At 52.2% G+C, this 24,853-nt stretch overlaps 1 protein-coding gene and 2 non-coding genes across 3 annotated transcripts; all 3 read left to right on the forward strand.

Annotated features, from left to right (window-relative positions):
- Nucleotides 1-1,719: 1,719 nt before the first annotated feature.
- HSPA9 (heat shock protein family A (Hsp70) member 9) lies at nucleotides 1,720-23,743 on the forward strand. The gene is made up of 17 exons (XM_069028501.1): nucleotides 1,720-2,162; nucleotides 3,304-3,362; nucleotides 4,859-4,946; nucleotides 5,025-5,206; nucleotides 5,856-5,980; nucleotides 7,709-7,782; nucleotides 7,869-7,975; nucleotides 8,753-8,915; nucleotides 9,557-9,649; nucleotides 11,235-11,444; nucleotides 13,647-13,874; nucleotides 14,650-14,754; nucleotides 15,914-16,031; nucleotides 18,363-18,457; nucleotides 20,267-20,359; nucleotides 22,043-22,183; nucleotides 22,970-23,743. The coding sequence occupies exons 1-17, from the start codon at nucleotides 2,079-2,081 to the stop codon at nucleotides 23,027-23,029; spliced, it is 2,025 nt and encodes a 674-aa protein (XP_068884602.1). The 5' UTR covers nucleotides 1,720-2,078; the 3' UTR covers nucleotides 23,030-23,743.
- LOC138118433 (small nucleolar RNA SNORD63) lies at nucleotides 14,108-14,180 on the forward strand. Its single transcript, XR_011155129.1, has one exon. It is a non-coding gene; the product is annotated as a small nucleolar RNA SNORD63 (small nucleolar RNA).
- Nucleotides 15,259-15,327, forward strand: LOC138118432 (small nucleolar RNA SNORD63). Its single transcript, XR_011155128.1, has one exon. It is a non-coding gene; the product is annotated as a small nucleolar RNA SNORD63 (small nucleolar RNA).
- Nucleotides 23,744-24,853: the final 1,110 nt, after the last annotated feature.

Raw genomic sequence — 24,853 nt, forward strand, 5'->3', positions numbered from 1 at the left:
GCCCTGCTGCTGGCCACCGTGGCTGTCTGGTGGGCCACTGGCCCCCGGGCACCGCGGCGGCGGCAGGCCGGGACTCGGAAGTTGCGACAGCGCCCCGGGGCCCAGGCCAGGGGCCCACGGAGGAGCCGAGCAGCCCCTGCGGCTCCCAGGGCCTCCAGGCCTCGGCCGACCCCTCGGAAGCGTCCGGATGGTCCCGCCAGCCCCCCGAGCGTCCCCTGCAGCTGCGGCCCCTGCGTCAGCGTGGCCAAGGAGCTGCAGGAGCTGATGCTGCTGCTCTGGGCTCCGCGTGGGACACCGGCACCGCTGTACGCCGGGATGTGGCGCGCGCTCTGGGCACGGCTGGAGCAGCTGGGGAAGCGAGGCCACCTGCCCTGCTGTGCCTCGTCCCGCTGCTCCGGGCGCCTCCGGCCCCGCAAGAGGCTGCTCCCACCCAGAATGGCCATCCCTGGGAGAGCCTCCAGCCCGCCAAGCACATTCCGGCGGAGACCGACCATCCCTCCGAGAAGCTCGGGCCGTCAGAGATCCGCCATCATCCCGGGAGCCTCCAGTGCCTCTGACGGCCCCCAACCCTGCAAGGACCTTCCTGCGTCCGACCGCCTCCCTCCCTCTGAGAAGCTCCCCGGCGCCGAGACCCCGCGTCCTTCTGAGATCCTCCCGACGGCCTGCGTTCCCGCCCAGATCCGCCAGCCCTCGAAGATCCTGCCGCTTCAAAGACCCTTCGTTCTCCGCAAGCTCCTGCCTCCCTCCCAGAGCATCGCTCCTGGAAGCCTCGATCCCTCCCAGAAGCTCAGGAAGCCCTGCCGGCCTGCGGACACTGAGGAAGCCCTGGACAGCTCTCCCTGCTCCCTTGGAGATCAGCAGCAACATCCCGTGGAGATCCACACCACCGGCGCATCCCAGAGCATTGACACGGCCAGGGAAAGCCGGCAAGCAGAAACGGGAGCCCAGCTGCAGCCAGACAAGCACTCCCAGGAGCAGGTGGCAGAGCCACAAGCGTCCTGCAGCCACCAGTGTCCGCCCCAGGGCTCCCAGGACGCTGCGGCTGAGCCAGCTGGGAGCAGCCCGGCCCCGGCGGCAGAGACGGCCCCCAGGAGACCGTGGAGGTTCACCGGTCTGCAGGAGGCTGCCCCGAGACGGCCACCGCGCCCCAGCCAGGTGTTTCCGGTCTACGGAGAGCCCTTCTGGGGTTAGCGTCCAATAAATTAGGATTCCCCCAAAGAGCTGGCTGAGTCTTCCTGCTGCTCTGGATTTGACTGGGAGAGGGCCCCTTTCTTCCCAGGAACTGGCTCAGTGCTGCGTTTGGATTCAGGCTGGGAATGCTGTGCAATACTGAACTACCCCACTGGATTTAAAGTCCTATTTCTCCTCTGGGGCTGAGCAGGTTTCAGTTCCACCCCTCACAGGTATTTTTTCCAAGTGCACCTGGTGGTCCCACAGCCCTTTCTAATCCTGCTGGGAGCAGTAGGACAGTGGATTACACGGGGTTTAGGAGCTGTTTTTGTCTGTTTCCTTTATTCTCAACAGCGTATGTGGCAGCTCGGCCCCTGTGCCCGGGCCCGCTCCCCCCCTCCCGGCCCCGCTCCCACAGCCGCGCTGCCCGGGCGGCCCTGCCCTTCCCGCCGGCGAACGGCGCATGCGCGGCACTGGCGGGACGCCCGCGGGGCTCTTTGCGCATGCGGCACCCCGCTGGAGCTGCGCATGCGCAGCACGGCGCCTGACGCAAGGCCGCAGCAATCGCCCTGCGCTTTATCCTGTCCGACCTTGAGTGCACGGCTGCCGCAGGACCCGGGCTGTCCTCGCCTCCGCCGGTCTGCGCCGCGCCGCTTCGGCACTCGTGTGTCGCCCCGGCGCGCGTCTCTCGGCGCAGCGATCTCCCTATCGGTGTCGGGAGGTCAGCGCGCAGCTTCCTGTCGGTGCTGGTGTCCGAGCGGCACGCCGAAAGCGAGCGGCGGGATCCGGCTGTGCTCGGGACGGTCCGCGGCGGGGGTCCTGCGGCGCGTCTCGCCCCCCCGCGGCCCACGTGGGTGGAGGTTTCCAGAAGAGCCGCGGCCCCGTTCGCCCCGTCCGCCGCCGCCGCCATGCTGAGCGCGAGCCGCGCCGCCGCGCGCCTGCCCCTGCTGCTGCCGCGCGCCAGCCCCGCGCCGCCCGCGCGCCCCGCGCAGGTCCGGGCCGGGAGGGGAGCGGGGCCCGGGAGGGGAGCGGGGCCCGGGAGGGGAGCGGGGGCCGGGAGGGGAGCGGGGGGGACACTGCGGGGCTGTGAGGCTTTGAGGGTTCCGGGGCAGAGAGACGGGGGAGCACACTGCGGGGTGTGGGAGCCGCGAGAGGCGCTGCCAGCGGGCGAGTTCGGACCTACCCCTGGCCGCGCCCGGCCCGGCCGCGGCCCCTCAGTGCTCGGATTTTGTTAAGAGAAGGTTAATGTGGGTGCGTGGCGAAGCGGTCCTGGGGGCGTAGAGGAGGCTGTTTGACGTGCTCGGGCCTGTGTTCTGCTAAGGAGATTTGTGGTAAGGTTGCTCGGTCCATCTCCGTCCGTGTGACGGGGGGGATCGGGCTGGGGAGGGCACGTCGAGGCGATTTAGGGACAGGCGGGGACCGCAAATCCCCCAGCGCTGTGCTGGCCCTGCTGGCTCTGCTCAGACCGGCCCCTCGCATCCCGAGCCACCCATGCGCTGTGCCTGGGCCTTAACGTCGTTCAGTATCAGCAAAATACTCGTGTTTCGGTCCCGTTCCTATTAAGGTGTCTTGTTAGAAGGTCGTTCTTAATCAGAAAAAGGCATAACGCTTCCGGAGCTCTCCAGGATGTTGCTTTGGCGGTGCAGAGGGGGGCCAGGCGCGTAGCTGGAGCTGTGCAGCAAAACCTCAGCTGCGGCTTCCTCAGGGGATGCAATAGGGCATTTGTTGCTGACTAGGCACAAAGCTCTGAGAAATGGGGTTAATGTTTATCTCTTCTCTATCTTAATGCTTCTGCTCCTGGAACGCTGAAGGTTCAGTGTTGATTTACTGAAATCTCTTTTGCCTGGTAACATGCTCATAGATTATTTTGTATGAGGGAAATACCTTGGTTCTGGTCATAGAAATCGGGGTTATGGCGGATTAATTAGCGTAGTAATTGGGGGAGGGGCGATTGTGTCAGTCTGAATCTTTCTGAAATTCTTCATTCGTTTGCAGTTAAATGTTAAGTTTTTAAAGAGGAAACACTGTGGTAGGACAGTGTGACTTCACACGTTGTCTGCCTCTGAAAGTCTTGGTTTGAAGACCTCTTGATGTTTTAAACTAAGTTCTCATTAGATTGCTTCTGTTTTACAGACATTTTGGAATGGCCTCAGCCAAAACGTTCTTAGAGCAGCATCCAGCAGGAGATATGCGTAAGTGTTCCTTGGGGTGGTCATGTTGGGCTGTTTGGTGTTTACATTTACTCTTCTCCTGATACCACAACTGATTATTGGAGCCAGGGATTGAGCAACAAAGCCAAACCAGCAGAATAAAACTGAATAAAACTCTGCATGTACTTTTTCTAAGGCTGTTTCTTTATCTCTTGTTTCTCTTCAGGGGAGCGCTGAGAATTGCTCTTCCCTGCTGCTTGCACCACCAGCAGTGCCCACAAAATGTGGATTGCTGAGATTTGTTTGATTAAAGCCAACCAAACAAAAAGTAATCCCAGCATTGATGGAACAAACTGTTTTACACTGACATGGAATGAGTGATGCCTGGATCCATTCCGCTGCAGATAAACGTGCATTTGAATCACTAATTTTCCTTGTTGCAGGATAATGGGAGAAGGGAGCAGTTGGTTGTGTGACTTGCTCAGACGTTTGTGGCTGGTGCTGATTCAGGCCATGGACTGGGACATCTGTTTGTGTTAGGAAAGCTGGGTCTGTCTGGTACAGAACCTGTCTGGTTCCAAGCTTACTGCTTTGTTACTGGAACTGGAGTTAGAGCCCCTGGCAGCTTGGGCACAGAGAAGGTGACATTCCTGCTCTGCCTGCAGAGTGCCTTCTCCATCCCAGAATGTGTCTTTGTTTCTAAGCAAAGCTGTGGTTCAGAGATTCTCTGAGCTTCAGAAGGGGTAATACACTCTTCCTGGAGAGGAGGTTCAGATTTGTCTTGTGTGAGAACCACTCCCATTTTTGAGGATTAAATTCACTTGTTGCTCCTGAGGACCAGAAAGGTGGTTTGCTTTGGCTCTGGCCCAGAGCACCCTGCATAGGCCAAGTGATGTATTGTTGTGGATTCTTCTCCCCATGCTAAGCAATGATAAATAAATAATTTATTAGTGTTTTAACTCCAGGTGAATGTTTTCAAACAAGTTTGAACCCCAAGGTTATGCAGAGAAGCTGTGGCTGCTCCGCCCCTGGAAGTATTCAAGGCTGGGTTAGATGGGGCCTGGAGCAACCTGGGACAGTGGAAGGTGTCCCCTCCCCATGGCAAGGGCAGGACTGGATGGGCTTTAAGGTCCCTTCCAACAGAAACCATTCTGGGATTCTGTGATCAAAAGTAACCCAAAATAAGTCCTGTCTGTAGGGACAGAGTTAGTTATGACTTTATTTTATGTCAAAATCATAAGGGTTGTTGAGAAAACTAAGTATATGTATGCAGTAAAGATACCCTGGGGAAGAATAATATTTTATATGTTTATTTTAACAAGCAAGGATTTACCTGTAAGTGATCTGGTTCAGAACAGAGGCACAAGCTTAAATTGCAGGGTAAGAATCAGAGAACACCTTAGGTCAGGATACAGCATGGATTTACTTCAACATTGAGTGAAAAATTACTTTGTTCTGTCTTCAGGACTGAACATTTTTTTGTTATGTAATTATTTTCCTTCAATGGTGATTTTACCTTTCCCTGATGTGCTCTCCAGCTCAGAAGCCATTAAAGGTGCCGTTATTGGGATTGACCTGGGTACCACCAACTCCTGCGTGGCCGTCATGGAAGGGAAGCAGGCGAAAGTGAGTAAAGCAGGAGCGTTCCAAGTGGGGTGTCCCCGAGGTGAGTGTGTTGATGTCACACTTCCATTTGTCCCCCAGGTGCTGGAGAACTCAGAGGGTGCCCGGACCACGCCGTCAGTGGTGGCGTTCACGGCCGAGGGCGAGCGCCTGGTGGGGATGCCAGCCAAGCGCCAGGCGGTCACCAACCCCCACAACACCTTCTACGCCACCAAGCGCCTCATCGGGCGCCGCTTCGACGACTCGGAAGTGAAGAAGGACATGTGAGTGAGGGGACAGTGCCACTGCCAGCACCAGGGCAGCAAACACCACGGGGCTGGCACAGCCTGGTCTGTTTGAAAACACCACCCTGCTCTGGGGGAAGTTGTTCTGCCCTCAGCTCTCGAGGCTGCAGTGCTTCTGTCTGAGGGCCAGGCTGTGTTCAGCTGCATTCATTGCTATCACATTAAGGCTTGCTGGTGCTCGCAGTGCAGACTTCTCTAATTCTTAGAGGTGTCTGCAAACAAAGCTGTGTGATCATACCTCAGGCTTGTGATTAAATGATGTATCTGATTAAAGCAATGCAGTGTGTAAGCTCTCTGCACGGCTGGTGCATAGGCATGAGTTCTGTCCGTGCATCTGCATGTGCATTTGATGACTTAATTCTCTTTTTTTTGAGACCTTAAATAGGGTGTAATACGTATTTTTTTGACTTGTCTCAAACACAGAGTTGGTATACATACATTATTTGTATTGTGTAAGTATTGGCAACAGGGTTCTGTAGTTGGTACTTCTGGGACTCTGGATCTGGGGCTGCTGCTGGCAAGTTGAGTGTTCTTTGTTCAGAGCTTACACATGCTCATCTGCTGATAGTGATGATTGTAAGGGGTTTGTGCTGCTGCAGAAACTGAGTGGAATTCTTGTGGTTTTCAGTAAGAACGTTCCATTTAAGATCGTCCGTGCCTCCAACGGGGACGCCTGGGTGGAGGCTCATGGGAAGCTCTATTCTCCCAGCCAGATCGGTGCCTTTGTCCTCATGAAGATGAAGGAAACTGCAGGTTGGTACAGCTGCTCTTTGCTGTGTCTGTGCTTTGTACATGGAAGTGCTGCAGCCATAAAGGTGCTTTCCTGGTACCAAACCCTCGTGTGGAGCAGGGCTGTGGATGGGGGAAGGGAACAGGGCGGGCTCCTAGGAAGCCTCAAGGAAGATTAGTGCCTGCCTCAGTCTTGGATCTTTGGCAAAATATCAGTGCTTTACTTAAAAGGTACTTGTACCAGAATTGGTTGCTGATTGAGTTAATTCTAACTGAATTCACACTCACTCAGAAGGGGGAGCTCTGTTTCCTAGGAAGCTGCAGTCCTTGTGCCTCCCTGGCTGCAGAGGCTGAGGCAGCCAGGCTTGGAGTGGCTTTGTTCCTACTCAGCTGCTGGATATGTGGTACTTAGGGAGAGAGGGAGTGTTCAAGGGACCCCATTGTTGGGCTCTAATAGCTAATTAGCCAGTGGTGACTTTAAATCTTCACTAGGGGAAAATACCCATTGGCCTGGAGAAATGTTCTTCTCTCTCAATTCCTAAGAGGTTTCTGGGAGTGTATTCCAGAGAGGCAGCAGTCAGTAGTGCCTTCTGCAGCCTCATTGTTAAATACCATGTGTCCAGTGGGTGTGAGGAAGGCAGGACTGAAGCTTCATCCAAAGGTTACTGTATTTTTTGTATTAGGTCCTGTGCACTTGCTAAAGCTCCACCCGGTAGTAAAATACAAGTATGTGGTGTGGGAGCATCTAGAGATGATAGGTCTGACTTACTTTGAGGGTGATGTTCCTGTGTCTTAAGCACGGATCTGCTTCCTGCAGGTGTGTTGGCTTTTGGCCTGGGTGCTGCATGACTTCAGCCGTGGTTTTGCAAGCAGCAGAGAGCAGTGCAGTGTGTAAGCTCTGTGCTGGTGCATAGGCATGAGTCCTGTCTGTGCATCCTCACTGCATCGTGCACATTTGTATTTTTTAGCAGCTCTCAATGTGCATTTGATGACTTCCCTTTTTTTGAGACCTGAAAATAGGGTGTAATACATCTTTTTCTGACTCGCTGTCTCAAGCACTTATGAAGTTGGTATATGTACATTATTTGTACTGTCTAAGTGCTAGCAACAGCAGGTTCTATAAATGGGATGAAAATGAGCAACTTCTAAGTGCATCACATGCAAAAAAAATGGAGAGCAGCTTCAGTCTCACACTCTAAAAAAACAAGTTCTCAGATAAATTCACATTAGTGGCATTCAGTCACTGATGGAATTGCAGAGGTGCATTGCTGTGCTGTCAGAAGTTTACAGACTTCCATGTTTTGTGGAAGGACTGGAATTCTGCACTGCTCCCTCTGCATCTTCCCCAGAAGCCTGACTTCTGTTAGTTCAGAAAAATAATTTCAAGCTAGGTATTAATGGAGAGAGACTATTTACAAAAGCATGAAGGGGCAGGACAGGGGGGAATAGATTCATACTAAAAAGAGTGGATTTAGATTAGACAGTAGGAGGAAGTTCTCCCAGGGAAGGTGGGGGGAGGCCCTGGCACAGGGTGCCCAGAGCAGCTGTGGCTGCCCCTGGATCCCTGGCAGTGTCCAAGGCCAGGCTGGATGTGCCTTGGAGTCACCTGGGACACTGGGAGGTGTCCCTGCCCATGGCCAGGGAGTGGAATGGGATGAGCTGTAGGGTCCCTTCCTACCATTCTGTGATTCTGTGAATGAACTTGGTGTTCATACAAGGATAACTTTCTGTTTTGTCTCCTTTTTCTTCCAGAAAATTACCTGGGACATGCAGCAAAGAATGCCGTGATCACAGTCCCTGCTTACTTCAACGATTCTCAGAGACAGGTACTCATCAAGCTGGGAGATTTTTGGGGCTTATAAATTGCATTCAGTTTCTCTCAGCAGTCAGCATTCTCCTCTTTCCTCCTCAGGCTACCAAAGACGCTGGGCAGATCGCTGGCTTGAATGTCCTGAGGGTGATTAATGAACCAACAGCAGCTGCACTTGCCTATGGGCTGGACAAGTCTGAAGACAAAGTGTAAGTGCCTGTGCATAACACCAGCCCTCTGAGATAAACCTGCTGGGATTTGCCTCTTCTGCCTCCTGGGCTTTAGAGCACTGCTTGGAGTTCTGCCAAGCTGGACTCGGAGCTGTGAGTGAGAGCTCTGTAATGTCACCTCTGTTCTGTGCCAACCAACCTTGTGAGAGACAGAGTTCATAACTTGCGCCTACAACTTAATTATCGAACCTGAGTGTCAATTTAATTACCTTTTGCACTGGTGGCAGTGGTGGGTGTGGCTAAGGACAGCTGGGTGACAGGCTGTCACCAGAGGTGCTGATGGGCAGCACGGGAGCTGTGCTGAGGTGTGCCAGCTGTCTGTGGCCTGCCTGCATTCAGCCCTCTGTCACTGTCAGAGGTGCTTACAGAAGTACAGGCTTTTTGTTAGACATTCTGTATGTCTGAGGTAGATGATAATGCTGGGAAAGCCTCACATTTTGAAAAAAACCATAATAGTTTTGGTGTCCCTGCTCTTGTCATTGGATGTGAGAGTGGTTTTGAAGAGGCAGGAACTGCCCTCTCTGAAATAATGGGCAAGGGTAGGCTTTGTGCAGCACATCTTCCAGGGACTCCCACATGGACTCTGGGTGCTCAAGGGGTATGGACACTTTGAGATTGTTCACTGCTGTCTTTAGAGAGGCTTTTAACTTTTGTGGGCAGCAGTGTGAGTTCTGCACATCATCTCTTGAGGAGAGGGAGTTCTGAGTCACTCAGCTTCGCCTAGAAAGTAATGTTGTCCTGCCTCTCTCCCTGCAGCATTGCAGTCTATGACCTGGGTGGTGGCACTTTCGATATCTCTGTGTTGGAAATCCAGAAGGGAGTCTTTGAGGTGAAGTCCACCAATGGTGACACTTTCTTGGGTGGAGAAGATTTTGACCAGGCTTTGCTACAGTATATTGTGAAGGAGTTCAAGAGAGAGGTAAGGTGTCTCTGAGAACACAGTCCTATGTTACACTGCTTTTCAACCTCACTTCTGTAGAAGAATGGGAATTCTCTTAAATTATTAGAACTTGATCTGTCACCTCTGGCACAGTTGGAATTTAAGAGGATTAGGCAGACACTCTTTAGCCTGGCTTCTACTTCTTACACTTGTTTTCTTGAAGAGGACCATCCCTCTCCTGGAAGACATAGAATAGCAGAACTTCTGCCTTTTTTCTCTCTTGTGTAGCAGGACTATCCTATACACAGTCTGCTTGCTTTTAAAAGCAAACACCTGTGGTCCAATTGAATGTGACAGGACAGATGGAAACAAGGGTTGCTGTGAGGAAACTGCAACGTAATTCCAACTCCTTTGCTAATTCAGTCCTGTCTTTTCATTCTGTGGTGCAGCAGCCTTTCCAGGCTTTACTCTGTAACTCACTGGATGATCACTTGCAGAGCAGAGAGCCTGGCAGATTGGAAATGCTCCCTACCTCTGCCAGCAGGGAGAGAGCAGCGCAGTGCACGTAGCAGTCTGCTCTAGAAATAGCTTTACACTCCAGAGTTCTGAGAAGGTGAACTGCAGTGAAGTGACTCCTGAGCAGGTGCTGAGAGTCTGTTAACCCTGTTTTTGTCACTCAGACGGGTGTGGACCTGACTAAAGACAACATGGCCCTTCAGAGGGTGAGAGAAGCATCAGAGAAAGCCAAGTGTGAGCTTTCGTCATCTGTGCAGGTACGTGCCTGGATCCAAAGCATCCAGTACAACCCTGGGAGACACTGAGTTCTGCACTGGGTTTGTTTACAAAGCTCTTGACATTGTTTTGTCTTCTGTGAACCAATGGCATCAGTGGCACAGCAAATCACTCAGCAGGGTGGGCTTTCAGAGCACAGGGAGCTGCTGGAAGCTGAGTTGCTGGGTGCTGCGTTTTGCCCTTTTTCTGGTACCACATCTTTTGATCTTGCAGGGAATGTGACCTTGTTCCCAGCCTGTTCTGTACTTCAGCAGTGTGATGGGCATCAGGGAATTCAGCTGCAGCCAGTGCTGCTGGATTACTGGAACCACTTACAGCTCTGTGCAAGCAGTTCCAAACCCTTGCTGCTACTCATTCCACTGAAACAGCTAATTTGTGTAGCAATGCCTATAAAGAATCTTGACTTACTTGCCTATAGATGAGTTGTCGGGATGATGGGCAACAGGCCCCCTCCTTCCTTTTTTCTGTCAGCTTTGTATATTAATGCAGTCAAGCGTGTCTTTTATTCATTACTGGAGAAGCAGCAAGTTGGGAGTGTAATAGTCCTGGCTAAGTGAAATTAAGGTCAATTATATAGTAATTGAAATGGGCACTCTGCCAAGTTCTGGGTTCTGAATAAGCATCTTTAATTTTATCTGATGGTGGTCTTTTTGCTGGCCAGTGGGGAGCTCATAGCACGGAGTTGAGGGCAGTCACAATGGCTGCACAGTTCTGCCAGAGACATAGCAAGCTCTGTTTTATGAGCTCAAGAGCTGGCAAATGCAGTTTGCTCATACCAGGAAAGACTGAATTCCTTAACTCTTTAGCAGTGAAGGGAAAACAACTTGCTTTTGGCCCCATTTTCCCCTAATACTTTTGACCATGCTGTTTATAAAGTGAGTGCACACCTCTAGTCAGCAGCATGGCTTTAATTCATGTGTAAACTTAATCTCTAGATCTTAAAGCACTAATGCTTTAATTGCTTTGGATTGTAGTGTCTCTTGATGTCTGAATGACTCAGCACTCAAATCAGATGATTTCAGTTGTAAGATCTGCTTTAAAAATCCAGCATGTGACAAACAGCCATAAGAAGTGGGGATGCTCTAATTAACTTTGTGTTAAATGGCAGCAGACTGGCTGTTGAACGTGACTTGTTGGCATCTAGAAAATAGCCAGTAGTTATTTCCTTCAAGGCGTTTACCTGGTGTGGAATGTTAGTTGGCAGAATCTTTGGAACTCTGAGGATGGGCTTTCTTCTGGGTTGTGCTGAAGGAAGAGGATTAAAGTTGTCACTTCCAGTGTTTCTGCTCTTACCTCCTGGCTATGACAAATTGTTTTTCTCAACAATGAAAGACCTTGAAATAACAAAGTATTAAAATTCAGGTTTTACAGTTGTAATCATGAGGTGTGGAACAAAATAATTGTCTTTTCTCTGAGATGTCAAACATAAAAGTGTGCCTGCTGCCAGTTAAACTGGGCTGGAGGGTGAACAGCCATGCAGATGCTTCAGTACAGGCCAAGCAGAACCTATAAGTTGATGTAAAGCCCATTCCTGGTTTTCACTGTGAGCCTGTTTCCGTGCCACAGACTGACATCAACCTGCCCTACCTGACCATGGACGCCTCCGGACCAAAGCACTTGAACATGAAGCTGAGTCGGGCGCAGTTCGAGGGCATCGTGGCTGACCTGATCAAGAGGACAGTTGCCCCCTGCCAGAAAGCCATGCAGGATGCTGAAGTCAGCAAGAGTGACATTGGGGAAGTCATCCTCGTCGGTGGCATGACCAGAATGCCAAAGGTATGAGCTCAGTGCCCGTTCCAGGCAGGGCTGGCACAGCTGCCCTGTGCTTGCTGTCTCAGGGATCAGAACAGAAGAGCTGGGAGTGCTCAGAGCAGCCTCAGTGCTGAGGATCCCATGGGAGCACTGCCCAGGGCCTCTCATGCCATTTACTTAGCTCAGCTGGGGGCTGGTGCAGAGTTGCACTTTACGGAGTCAAGTGGGAGATGCTGGGAGCTGAAAGTCCAGCTGCAGCCTGACATTCTGGTGTGCACTGGACACGAGCAGCATTGTTGAGGAGTACGGGGCATTTCCTCTTGTTGTGGACTCAGTGTGTGGTAAAGGTACACTTCAATGACAGCCATTTCTCAGTGATCTGTGCCTTTTGAGGGATTTCCAGCACGTAGAGCTGTGAAGAACCTGCACGAGCAGAAGCACATTCAGAGGTGTTCTGTATTCAGAGCTACCTGTTGGAGGCTGCTCTTGGCCTGCCCGTTTACCTGGCTCTTCCAGACACTCCTTATCTGAAGCCTGGCCCTTACATTCTGTGGAGATAAGCAGCAGCAGGTAGCTTTAAAGCCTTCTGTGCTGACATGCACAGTCCTGCCCATAAGGTGCTGTCTGCAGGTGATTTACTGCTCCTGTTCAGCCATGCCTGCTGCTGCTCCCCCATCCCAGAGCTGAACATGGATGTACACTGCTCTCTCCAAGGCTACAGCCTGTCCTTTCCTACAGAGAGCACCAAAATCTCACTCCAGAGGGATCAGTCAGGTTTGGACTGTTTGTTGCTTTGGGATTTGCAGGTCCTCTCTATGATAGGAGGTGTGTACTTGGTCCTGCTTGGGGTTGATTTGGGGTTTGGTGGGAGGGTTTTTCCTTCCTGTATCAATGAGCCTGGTGGCTGGAGGTGATACTGGTGTGAGCAGAAGGTCACCCAGGCAGTGGAGCCAGACCACCAAGATAAACAGAAGCTCCTGCTCTGGCCAAAGCTCAAGTGAAGTAACTCTGCTATACATTCCCAAAGTCCTTGATGTTCCAGCTGGATGAAGGAAAAATGGTGTGATTACTTACGTATAAAGTGGTGACAAACACAAAGCCTTTTCCTGAAACATTATGTATCCTTTAGGGGTGGAAGACAGGACTTTAAATACTGATTTTTATTTTTCCTTCTTCCCCTCATAACCCCCAGCATGTGTGGCTCTGAGCTGGCAGAATGCTTTCCTGAGTTACAGCTCTGCCTCTGAAATGTGCCAGTGTGTTGGACACAGCCCAAACCTGCTCTTGGGGCACCTTGTTCTGTTCTCTTCCCCCCACTAGGACGGAATGTGGCTTCTCTGGAGCACTCCCATGGCCAGCACTGCAGGAGATGGCCTGTGGGTGGTTACAAGTATTGTTTTGTACTGTAAAATACACCTCCAGAGGGAAAGACTTGGATTTAATTACGTGCTCACACATAGAGTCCTCTTCTCTAGTGAGCACCCTGGGCAGGTGTCTCCTGGCTGTGGTGCACAATTGGGTGTTTGCTTCCAGCAATTTTCCAGGCACATCCCACTCACCTGTGCTGGGGTGCCCAACACCTGTACTCAGAGAGGAGCCCACAGCTCTCCCTTGTAGGGCAGAGGAGGGCAGTTCTGAGCTGTGCTCTGGGGCAGACCCTCGGTGCATTCCTGTCTGGGTGCTTCAGCAGGAAATCTGTTGGGATCATAAGCACAGTCCTTGGGAATGGGCCGAGCAGAGCTGACAGCAGAGCTCAGAGTGCTGACACAGCACACCTCTGCTGGAACAGCCCACGAAATAAGGAGTTGGAAAGTACTGTTCTACATACAATTCCCTTTTTTTTTCCCCTTTACTGCACACAATCACCATGAACTGTGCTGCTGGATTTTTTTACCTTCCCTGTGCTCTGCCTCCACATCTGTGGTGTCCTTGGCAGCTGTGACCTGCTCTGTGTTGGCTTGCACGGTTCCCAGGGAGCAGTCCTTGACTCCTAGATAAGCCTGGAATGATCCCCTCTGAGTGTGGCTGGGCTGTGTGGAGGCACTGGTGGAGGCTGCCTTGCAGCTGGCAGACAGAGCCTCTGCAGAAGGGGCTGTCTGGGCTGGAGTGAGGGCATTCAGTGCTGTGCAGGAGGATGAGCACTGAGGGAGAGGCACAGAGCTGAGCCAGGGCTGCTCTGGCCATGGTGGTTCCCCCACAGATGAGCTGTGCTGTGTCTCTGTTCAGGTGCAGCAGACTGTGCAGGAATTGTTTGGCCGTGCTCCGAGCAAAGCAGTCAACCCTGACGAGGCCGTGGCTATTGGAGCAGCTATCCAGGGTGGGGTGTTAGCTGGTGATGTGACAGATGTGCTGCTGCTGGATGTAACCCCCCTCTCCCTGGGCATTGAGACCCTGGGAGGTGTCTTCACAAAGCTCATCAACAGGAATACCACCATCCCCACCAAGAAGAGCCAGGTAAGAGCTGACGCTGGATGGGTGGGACTTGGCTGGTGCTCTCAGACAGCTCAGGAAAGGCCACCCAAAGCATCCCAAGTAGATGGCAAGAGAAGCAGTGGAGAAATCAGGTTTGATGTCAGCCACTGAGTATCTCTGATTATTGGTGTGCCCAGGAGGGGAGGGCAGTTGAGTTAATGGGTGCCAAGATATCCCAGGCTGTTTGTGGCCTGGCCAGGGTTGTTGCAGTGTGTGTGCCATGATGCCAACTGTCAACACATCATTCTGAAGAAGAATTGTGTGGAGACCTTCCGGGTTCTGAGCACCACGCCCGTGGGAGAGCGCCTTGCTTGGCTCTGTGCCTCCGAAGGGGTTCTCTTTTCTCTGCATTGTAATGTCCTGGTAACTTGGGTGTGATCCTTTCCTTCCCTTGGCCTTGTCTGGGCCTGCTGCTGTGTGCTCTCTCTGATAACACCTGAGCTGCCTGGGGCGTGGGCTGGAGCCTGCTGCTTCAGGGGGAGATGTTCTCGGGCTGTGTGGCTACCCTGGAACCTGCTGCTGCCATGGATGGGCGGGTTTTGTGTCCCTGGGTGCCTACAGGACAAGATAACGGTGAGCTTGGCTCTTGCTAGGCTTGATGCCTTGGAGTTTTGTCAGAGGAACATGAGAACAGCAAGCATTTCATGATTTTCCCTTCTAAGTAGCTTCCTTTTATTCCTTGTTCAGTCAGCTTGTGACTGCAGACATTTGTGTGTTCCAGTTAGCTGTACAGTAACTTCCTGTTCCTTTTCCATAGGTGTTTTCTACAGCTGCTGATGGGCAAACACAAGTGGAGATCAAAGTGTGCCAGGGAGAGAGAGAGATGGCCAGTGACAACAAACTGCTTGGCCAGTTCACATTGGTGCGTTGCCTTCTCTATTCATGACCTTAGACTTGACCTTTTTGGAGACATTCAGAGCCTTCTCCATTTCAGCTGCCCCTTGAAGGCAGTGTTGAGGCAGAGTCATCTTACAGAAGACATTTGACCCTGTTTTTAGTACAAAAGCAGCCTCCAGAGGCACAGCCTGGCCCTGGGGCAGCCTTTCTGTGGCAGGGCACCAGCTGGCATTGAAGATGGAGCTCAGAGTTTCTGAGCAGTCTCATGTGGCACTGGGGCTGCTGCAGCTTTAGGGCCTGGTCACCAAGAAGGGCTCTCTGGGTATAAAAGACCCTGGGCAGTACCAGTACCAGCAGACACCCTGAATGCTGGGCTTTCCTCTGGTGTAGCAAAGATGGGACATGGAGCAGGCTCCAGGATGCCTGCAGTCCCCAGGGGAACCCGAAGCCCAGTGACCCCCTGGGAGTGGAGCCAGTGTGGGCTGTGATATCCTAGGGTGTTTGTGGCCTGGTTGGGATTGCAGGGTGTGTGCTGTGATGTTAAACTGTCAACACATCATTCTGAAGAATTCTGTGGAGACTTTGTGAACTGAGCACCAAGCCCTGCTCCCTGGGGAACAGGTGTGCTCCAGGATTGCTGGGAGCAGAGGGGGGCTGCCCAACCAGCTCCCTGAGCAGAATGGGTTTGGTCAGTGCTGGCAAAGATTGGCACTGTTAAACTGTTCAAGTTTGTCTGAACTTCCTAGGAAGAGCCCTGCAGAAAGGAAGGGCTTTGCCTTTCTTTTGTACGTTTGGAGGAAGCTGTGCTGCCTCTCACTGTCTTAAAATGGTTCCTCAGAGGTGGCCAGTGAAGTCTGTGTCCAGAACTGAGGAAACAGAGCATCCTGCCACAGCTATGGAAGAGGGGCTTGTGTAGCAATAAAACAGAACTTGTAACACCTTGGAACTAGACCTGGGGGTTCTCTCTTGTGGTTTCTGTGCACTTGTCCAGGGCAGAAACCTGTAGCACATTAAATCTGTCAGGATACAGTGCACACATGGTGCCAACAGGTACTTAGAGGACTCAGCTCCGAGGGTTGGTTAGTGGTGCATTCAGTACCACATCCCCAGGGTGATGTGCCCAGCCCTTGTCCCCTGAGCTCTGTCCCTGTGGGAGCTGATGGCCACCCCCTGTCGTTCCTCAGGTCGGGATCCCTCCGGCGCCACGGGGCGTGCCCCAGATCGAGGTCACCTTCGACATCGACGCCAACGGCATCGTGCACGTGTCAGCCAAGGACAAGGGCACCGGGCGGGAGCAGCAGAGTGAGTGCTCTGGGCCTGCCAGGGAGGGGAGCAAGGAGCACTGGGGGTGACACTGAGTGACTCTGGGCGAGTGGAGTGCTGCCTGGATGGCATCCCACAGTCCGGGGTGGGGATGGAGCCTGGGGCTCGATGCTTGGGTCACCCTTTCTCTTCAGTCTATTGCCGGTGCAGCACAGATGCAGCTGAAGTCATCTGAGCCTAAGTGTTCTGCCCTGGAAAGGCTGATGAGGTGGGCAAAAGGAGAAGTTAGAGCTGAGCTGTGGGTTTGTCCTAAGGTAGTAAAGCTCCTCTAAGCTTACAGCCTCTGCCTTCCCCAGTACCCTCCTGACAGAGGCTGCTGCCAGTGGATGCTCTCCTTGCATGTTAGGCAGAGATGAACACCTGCCTATGCCAAGTTAAGGCAGCCCTCAGTGGCATGGTTTCACCACATGCCAAGTGGTTTTGCCCTGTGTGACAGTCCTGCCTTGGTCTTGCCATCTGGAATAATTGCAGCAACATTTGAGCAGAGTGCAGCTGTTTTCTGGGTTTCCTGCATGGATCAGCTGTGTCCCAGTGCCCAGATGTTGGGCACACAGGTTGGCTCACTGAGGGTCACTGGTGTTGGTGGGCTGTGCTCCTGCTGCTTCACAGGGATGTCATGTGTCACTGAGGTGTTTGGGGTAGTCACATGTGCCCTGTGTTACTCTGAAGGGACAGAAATGGAGGTCTGGGAATGCAGCACCTTGTATGAGTTGTCCTTGAGCTGTGCTGCTGGGAGAGCTGTTCCTTTGGAGCACACAGGGATTGCTGTTAGTGAGCCTGGCTGCATGAAGGTGCCAGCTTTTAAGGGAGAAGTCGAATCAGGACGATCTCTGACTGCAGGGTGGGTGTGCCATGTACAGGTGAGCAGACCAGCCCTGTGCCAGGAGCCTGTTTGTTTGTAATTACTCCATTATAAAGGTCTGGAGATTGGGATATTTTGAAGCAGCAGGTTTTCCCTGTAACCACCTTGTTCATTTCCATCCACTTAGGCTGGAAGTGTCTCCGGCTGGCAGGAGGCTCAGGGACTTCAAGCTGTCAGAGTGTTCTGCTCTGTGGTGCAGTGAAATGTTGGGCCCTGTGTGCTGGGGTAATTAATGACACAGTCGATGGTTTCTAAAGCTCTGTGGTGGGTTCAGGAGATTAATTTGAAGCTTTTATAGGTTCCCCGATAGAAAATAGATCTCTCTTCTCCCTTCTAACTGGAAGCCTCTGTACTGCCCTTCAGCTGCTTCTTGGAGAGAACCCTTGAGCAGTGAAATGCTCCAGTTAGCAGAAGTACTAACTATGCACAACTGGAAGGTGTGTGCTGCTTCTCATCACACTGCTTGGCTTTTGGCAGCAGTTTGGTACCAAACCCACCCTGCTTGTTACTTTGATTTCCTTGGAGATCTTGGATGTGTGGCAGCCTTTTACTGCTGAGTAAAAGGCTCCTGGTAACAGGCAACCAGAATTACTTTTAGCTGCCTACCTCTATGTAAATGTGGTCCTAATTACAAAGCTGAATTGCTTATCCCACATCGGTATCCAAAGGACACCTCTCCGTGGGTCTTTGTTCAGGGTTTTGTACCACTGACAGATATTCCACAGAAAACTTCCTTTAAATGGTGCTTGTAGCATGCACTTTTATGGGCATTGTGATGTCCTGGTTGCTGCTCCTGTTGCAGTGAAATTACACTAATTCTTGCAGTAAAGCCCAAATCTAGATTATGTTTTTTTGACACTAATAGAGGGAAAAAGACCAAGAAGGGGATGTGTAAGAGCCTGCCCATAGAATCGTGCTCCATTTCCTTATTAAGGGCAATGTGAGGAGCCGGGTGGGGAATGTTGTCTTACCCTGCCACCAGCCTGGGCTGCTTTCCAACAGGGAAAGGAATCTTTGGTGAAACCATTCCTTCTCTTTGGATTTTTTTGTTGGTTGGGTTTTTGCTGGAGGGTTTGTTTGTTTGAGGGATTTTAGTTCTTTTTTTTTTTTTTTTAGTTCTGTGGTTTTAATCTGGGATGCTCCTTTGGTTTGAAGACTTTGGTGCACCCTCCCTTTCCAGGAGGATTAACTGAAGACTGGCCAAAGTGACTTGGCAGACCAGCAGGCAGGAAGTGTCTGGCAGAGCTGGGGAGTTTTAGATCCAAGGGATGAGGCTTTTACCTTGCCAGCAGCATCAGTGGCTCTTTGAAGGGTGGCTGTCTTTGTCCTGCCCACAGGGCCTCCCCAGCTGCAGAGTCTCTGAGCGAGGCTGCTGCTGTTAGGTTGGGGAACAATCCTCCTCTCAAAGGTGAGAGCAGATCCTTTATTCATGTTCTTCTCTGCTGCAGTTGTTATCCAGTCCTCTGGCGGCCTCAGCAAAGATGAAATTGAGAACATGGTGAAGAATGCAGAGAAATATGCAGAGGAGGACAGGCGGAGAAAGGTAACGGGGGGTTACGGGGTCTTCCAGGGTGCAGAGGACCTGCTGCTTTCACCATTCTGTGCTTTTAGCTGTGCCCACCCCTGGGGGGGCTCTGGGCTCGCTCTGTGAGCTCTTACCCGAGCATCTGCTCCTTTCCCTATGTTTACTTGACACTCCAGGGTTGCAGGAAAGTGTTTGCAGAGGCATTTGGGTCTTGGGGTTGGGTACCTTGCCCTGTGTGACTGCACTTTACTGCTCCCTGAGGAATTCCTGGGACATGGAGGCAGCAGGGAGCAAACCCATGCCATGCTGCTCATGGCAAACAGCTTTGCAGCTCTGCTGAGGGTTTTTGTCATCGCTGCTCTCCACTGTCCCCCTCAGCTGTGCATTTGCAGCCAGCCTGGGTGTTCACAGCTGTGCTCAGGTTAAATGGAGCAGTGTTTTAGTTTAGCTACTCTTTCTGAGCTTATTCTAAAGCTTAATTTATAGAACCTGCCAGACAAAGCAGCACCTCAGCCTCTTCCTTCATAAGTGGGAAGTTGCTTGCCACAGTGGGCCAGGTCTCAGTGTGGCACCTGGAATGCTGTGTCCATGTGAGCAGTGCTGGCCCTCGGTGCAGGTGAGGCCAGGAGGAGGTGATGGAAATCCTCCCAAGACTGGCACTTGCCATGGGGGAGCGACTGAACCTGTGATACACACAGGATTAATGGTTGGAACTAATTGGTTTAATGAGGGTAGTACTAATGACTTATGCAACTAAATATAGAGCATTGATTTTTAAGCAGACACAGCACAGGCTGACTCTGGGATGTGGCAGCAGCATATGTTTAGTGATTGCTGAAACTGGCACACGGAATTGATCCACTTTGTGTCCTTCAGTCTGTAGGAGCCTGTCTCAGGTGTCCAGGCTGTGCTGTACATACATCTTGCCCCCAGTAGGGAAGGGATCAGAAGAGGACTGAAGGGGGGAGAGGGCGTGGAATAAATTCTTGGGAAGCAGCACTGCCTTGCCTCAGAACCTCTAAAGCCACAAAGCAGTGGCTGATGGGCATTTGTAGGTTATCTGGAGAACCTTCGAAGACCTTGCTCTGAAAGTCCCACTGTTTCAATAACCTCATCATTGCCATGGAGCGTAGGGGAGGTCTGGCATTTAAAGAGGCTGCACTGGAAACTGTCCTGCTGCCTTACTTTGTATCTTAAATTGCTGGATAAGTTCCTCTCTGTTGTAGTCCTGAAGTGGAACTCACCCCTGTCCAGTGAACTCTCCGAGGAAGGTGATGAGGTTATTTTACCTAACACTTCTTTTGACTTGACTTGTATAACTGTAATTTTCAAAATTGCCTCATTAGACGTTTCTGATCCTGGTTTTACTGCCATGAAAGTATGAGGAATGCATAAATGGGAGTTTTTGTAGTAAGGGAACATGAGTTCCACCCAGCATTTGAGTTGTCTCTAGTGCCCCTGGTGCTGAAGAAGCTTAAGGATATTCTCCAAAAGCTCTGGTGCTTTCCCAAGGTGCTGAGTGTGCTGCGCTCTCCCTGAGGTCTCTGTCCTTGCCCATGTGCCAGCAGTGGTGCTGCATTGGTCACTTGCAGTTCAGGGGAGTGCATGTGAGTGTGACCACTCGTGAGGGTGGGCTGGCACTGACTCCTCTCAGGGTCCTGTGGGGCCACAGTGCCCCTAGAAATGGTTTGCTTGCGTTTCTTCTTGCCCTGCTGCCATGGAGAAGGACCCTGGGTGGGAACTTGAGCGGAGCTTGGCAGTTTGGGGCATGGAATGTCACCACTTGTGTCACCACTGGCAGCAGCCCTCATGAGCTGTCTTCCCCAGGAACGTGTGGAGGCCGTGAACATGGCTGAGGGCATCATCCACGACACAGAGTCCAAGATGGAAGAGTTCAAGGATCAGCTGCCAGCAGATGAGGTGGGTGGTTCCTGATCCTGGAGTGCTAAAGCTAAATCCCTTAGGAAATCATTACTCACATCCCATGTAACTCTCAGCTGGCTCTGGCCAGTGGCACCAGCTCTGGCTGTGTTTCCATGCTGGGTGAAGGTGGCACAGCCCTGCACCTCTGGGTGTGGCCCTCGATGGGAGGGGTGAGTGTGGCAGAGGGGAGGATGGACAGACATCTTTAGAGGAGCAGGGTTTGGGTGATGGCAAATAACCCATTTCAAAGTGCAGGGTCGGTGTCACTGAGGATCTGAGCGCCTGGGAAGCTGCTGATGAGAGGTTTCTGCAAGAGCTGTGTCCTTTGCATGGCCCTGCAGTGTTGTGATAAGGGCTGTGCTGTGGCTGGCTCCTCAGAGGAGGGTTTGCTCAAGGCTGGAGATTGTGGACAGTGCCTGACTCTGTCAGCACAGGGACAAGGGCAGAGCTGCTGTGCTCTCCCGGCAGTGCATGCACAGCACCCAAGAACTTGGGGGCAATAGAAGTCACTGTCCACTTAACTCCAGTTTTTCTCTTTGAAATGAAGTGGATATTTAATATCCAGGAGTGCTTTTCACACCACTCTGAGGCAGTGTATTGTGAATTTCAGAAGCCAAGTTTAGAAGAGCGTGTGCCCAATTACCAATTTAACAACTTTGGGAATCAGAATAAGAGGGCTCCTGGGGCCTCTGAGGTGTCTGAGGGAGCACGATTATGGTTTGTTGGTAGCAGCCTCTGGTCAGTTAAAGGCTGTTTCTCTGCCAGCAGATGGGGACAGGATGAGGGGCAGTGGTTTTAAACGGACAGAGGGCAGGGTTAGGTGGGACATTGGGAAGAATTTCTTCCCTGCGAGGCCCCAGAGGAGCTGTGGTTGCCCTGTCCCTGGAAGTGTCCATGGCCAGGATGGATGGGGCTTGGAACAACTTGGTTGAGTGGCCATGGCAGGGGGTGGATTGAGATGATCTCTAAGGTCTCTTCCCACCCAGACTGTTCTGTGATTCCTTGATACTGGCTGACTCTTTGTTTGGAATTACGGTCACTGGAGCTTTCTCTCACAGGAGCACGGAGCCAAAATCCCTGTCCCCTGCAGGGACTGTTCCCTGTGGCTTCCCTGGGGAGGCGGGGCCCTGCTGCCTCTCCAGCAGCCTGCCAGGGGAGGAGGCAGTGCCAGCCTGTGTGAAGGACTGACAGATGGCTCCAGGCTGGAATGAGCCTGCTCTCTCGGTCTGCTCCAAGCTCCTGCTCCCATGGGCAGCACAGGGATTAACAGGGCAGGAGCAGCCCTGCTCGCTGGCTCCCTGACAGGCCTTAAATATCCATGAAAACCAGCTTGCTGCTCCCTTCCCTGGCATGGCTGTGCCAGGTGAGCTGTGCCAGGCACAGAGCACGGCGTTGGCCAGCTGTCAGGCCCTGCAGGGCTCTGTCCTTGGCACCTCTGCCCAGACAGCACACGGGCCCCGTTAATGCCAACTGGGACACTGTTAGTGGAGTGGACAGGTGCCCACTGGGAACTGGGCACAGTCCTAGGCCCTGCAGGCTCACTTTGAGGCTTAACTTCATGGCTTCTGGCATGAAAAGGTACTTTTGCTGTGGCCAGTAGGTGGTGAAATGACAGGATGGAGATTGTCAGTGAACCAAGTGCAGCATCTCACCTTGGGGTTTTGTGTCTTTTTTTTGCAGTGCAACAAATTGAAGGAAGAAATTGCTAAAATGAGAGAACTTCTGGCTCGTAAAGACAGTGAAACAGGAGAGAACATCAGGCAGGCAGCAACCAGCCTGCAGCAGGCTTCCCTGAAACTCTTTGAAATGGCATACAAGAAGGTAGGTCCATGGTCAGTGCATTTCCAGGGCCCTTGGAAGGGGAGGGGGGAGTCAGGACACCGAACCTGGGTAAGAGCCAGGCTGGGAGGTGGTGCTGAGCCTCTGTGCAGCTGCCTCTGAGTGACACTGGCTGAAGGGGCAGCTGTGGAAGGTCAGGGAGAGGTGGAGGCCTGAAATCTGGCTATGCCTCCAGGCTGGGTGTTCTGTTACTGTGCAGCATTCCATGGTAAAGGAGAAGCTCCTAATGAACATCCAGAAGAACACGGAGAGGGCTTTCCCCTCAGTGCATGGAGTGCCTGAAGGAGTAAAGTAACTCCTGAACCTACTTAAGGGTGACTGTAAAATGGGATTCCTGTTCAGTCCACCTGAAGCCACAGTAGAAGACCATTGGGATTTTCCTCTCCACCTCCTTCCAGTGAAAGGCCCTCCCAGCCACTGGAACCTGGCCAGGGTGTGTTTACCTGTGCAGGGAGGTCTCCCAGGATGGCAGTGGCACACTGCCCGGGTGACCTTGCTGGTGCTGAGCTCTCTTTCCTGGGGAAAGCTGCTTTCCTGATGTCAAACAAACCTTTGGTGCTGCCTGTGACATCCCCTGGGAAAGGGAATAATGGGAAGATTGTTCCTCCCTCTCAGAGCTCAGGCAGAGATGAAGATTTCCCTTCTCCAGTGGACACTGCTCATTGCACTGAAGGGGAGGGTTCTGGAGGCTGGAGCAGCCAGCCAGGGAAAAACGTCCAGGAGAAGCAGTTTGCTGTTACCACAAGTAATAAACCCATTTGTTCACAGATGGCCTCGGAGCGAGAGGGTTCTGGAAGTCCAGGAGATCAGAAGGAAGAGAAGCAATAAGGAGTTTCTGTCTTGCCTTGACTGGAGAATGATGAAGAGGTTGATTTTTCTTGATGCTTGGGAGAGAAGGGACCTTCCTGAGCAGCAAGGGGCAGAATTCAGACTTACTGTGTTTTTGCAGTATTCTATATATAAAATTCTTTAATGTATAAACTTAGTGATGTGTCTGCTAGATAAATTGTCACTTGATGAAAGTTAATTCATGCCAGACAAAGTTACGAGTTTGGCCCCAGCATGTTCCCCTGAGCAGCTGGGGACTGGCTGATCATTTAATACTTGACACAATGGTGTAGTAAATCTGAGATCCAAGCTTGGAAACCATGTCACTAAATTGGAGGGTGGAGATGGAAGCTGTGCTGGAATGGGGAGGACAGTAAGGCCTGCATGGCCCCTCCTGGTGGATCTGAGTACCTGGGAGCAGGTGGAGGCCTGTGGGCAGCAGGGGCAAGGCTGGTGATGTTGCTAGAGACCATTTAGCCCTGAGCTAGGCTGGTACCCTTGTTCTGAAGGAAAAGGGGCTACAGCAGACTCAGCTGTAACATTATTTCTTACAGAAGAGGCAGTGTGGAACTTCAGTACTTTGCTTGTCTGAGCCTTCTGCTCCATCCTGTGTCTGTTCTCTGCTTATGGTAAAAAAATTCATTGATAATAAAACTGTTACTGGATCCATTCTGGATTTTTTTAAAATAAAAGCAGAAAAGTGTCCAACATGGAGTTGCTGGTATCCTGGCCTTTGCTGGAGAACACAAGCCACTTCACTGCCTGTGAGAGCTGCAGAGGGAATGGTCAGGCAGCTGTAGCTTTCTGGAACTTGTGCTTCATTCACAGGCACAAAGGTTGAGGTTGGGCTCTTCTGAGAGTGTCACTGCTGCTCTCACGAGGTGCCTCAAGTCCTGTGACTGCAGTAGCAGTGGGACTTCACCCTCTGGCACTTTGTGCTTGGGCTTAGCCTTGCAAAACAGGCTGTGGGGCTTGAGCAGCACTTGCCCCCTGTGGCTTCCAGGAGCCCAGCCTTCCAGGGCGCTGCATGAATGTAGCTGTGTCTCCTTTTTCCCCATCTCTTACTCTGTGTCTCATCAACTGGAAAGAAAACTGCTGCTTTGTCCTGCCAGCTCAAGTATTTAGGAGGGAGGAAAGGATGGGTTTTGTTCTGGTACTCAAGACAGTTTCCTGAATAAGAGAAGGTGTTTGGAAAAGCAACAAGTGCTGATTCTGTGAGCTCTGTTAAGCTACAGCCTGGAAGGAACCAAGACCTTGAGGGAGTAGTGAGAAGCTACCTGAAGGGAGAGGGAGCTGGAACCCTGGCCTGGTGCAGCCTGTGGGGGAGGAAGGGGCAGTGCCTTGTTGGCTCTTCACAGCAGTTTGGAGTATTGTGCTCCTTACTCTGCAGGTAACTGAGGAGTTTAACCCAGCATTCAGTGCTTTGCTTTCAGCAGGGGTGGTGCTGGGGCCTGGGGCTCCTGTGGCTGGTTCCAGCCTGGATGGGGGACACAGTGCTGCCTGTGGGACTGGCACCTGGCTGAGCGTGTGAGCACAGATGTCCCATGGGTGTACAAGTGACACAAAGTGACAGTGGGTGGGTCCAGGCCCTTGTGTTAAGTGGCAGATCTGTTTGGCACAGGCAGGTCGTGGCAGGCTGAGGTGTCCCTGGAGCATGTGGCCGGGTGCTTCCCTGGAAGTTCTGAGGGCCATTTGGCTAAGGATGTGTGTGTCCATGGCACCTGCTGCTGCCAGGAGCTGTCTGTGCCATCCAGCTGCGTGTGGTGTTGGTGTGCAGCCTCTGTGCTTTGCTCTGGGCCTGCTGCTGCCAGCAGCTGTGGCTGT

Source organism: Aphelocoma coerulescens, chromosome 13, assembly GCF_041296385.1.
Source record: "Aphelocoma coerulescens isolate FSJ_1873_10779 chromosome 13, UR_Acoe_1.0, whole genome shotgun sequence".
Lineage (NCBI taxonomy): Eukaryota > Metazoa > Chordata > Aves > Passeriformes > Corvidae > Aphelocoma > Aphelocoma coerulescens.

What these genes read in the sequence shown, in the direction of transcription:
- HSPA9 (XM_069028501.1), top strand. Translation starts at nt 2,079, where the DNA reads ATGCTGAGCGCGAGCCGCGCCGCCGCGCGCCTGCCCCTGCTGCTGCCG. An exon ending in TGGAAGGGAAGCAGGCGAAA is followed by an intron (nt 4,947 to 5,024) that starts GTGAGTAAAGCA and finishes TTTGTCCCCCAG; the next exon opens with GTGCTGGAGAACTCAGAGGG. An exon ending in GAAGATGAAGGAAACTGCAG is followed by an intron (nt 5,981 to 7,708) that starts GTTGGTACAGCT and finishes TTTTTCTTCCAG; the next exon opens with AAAATTACCTGGGACATGCA.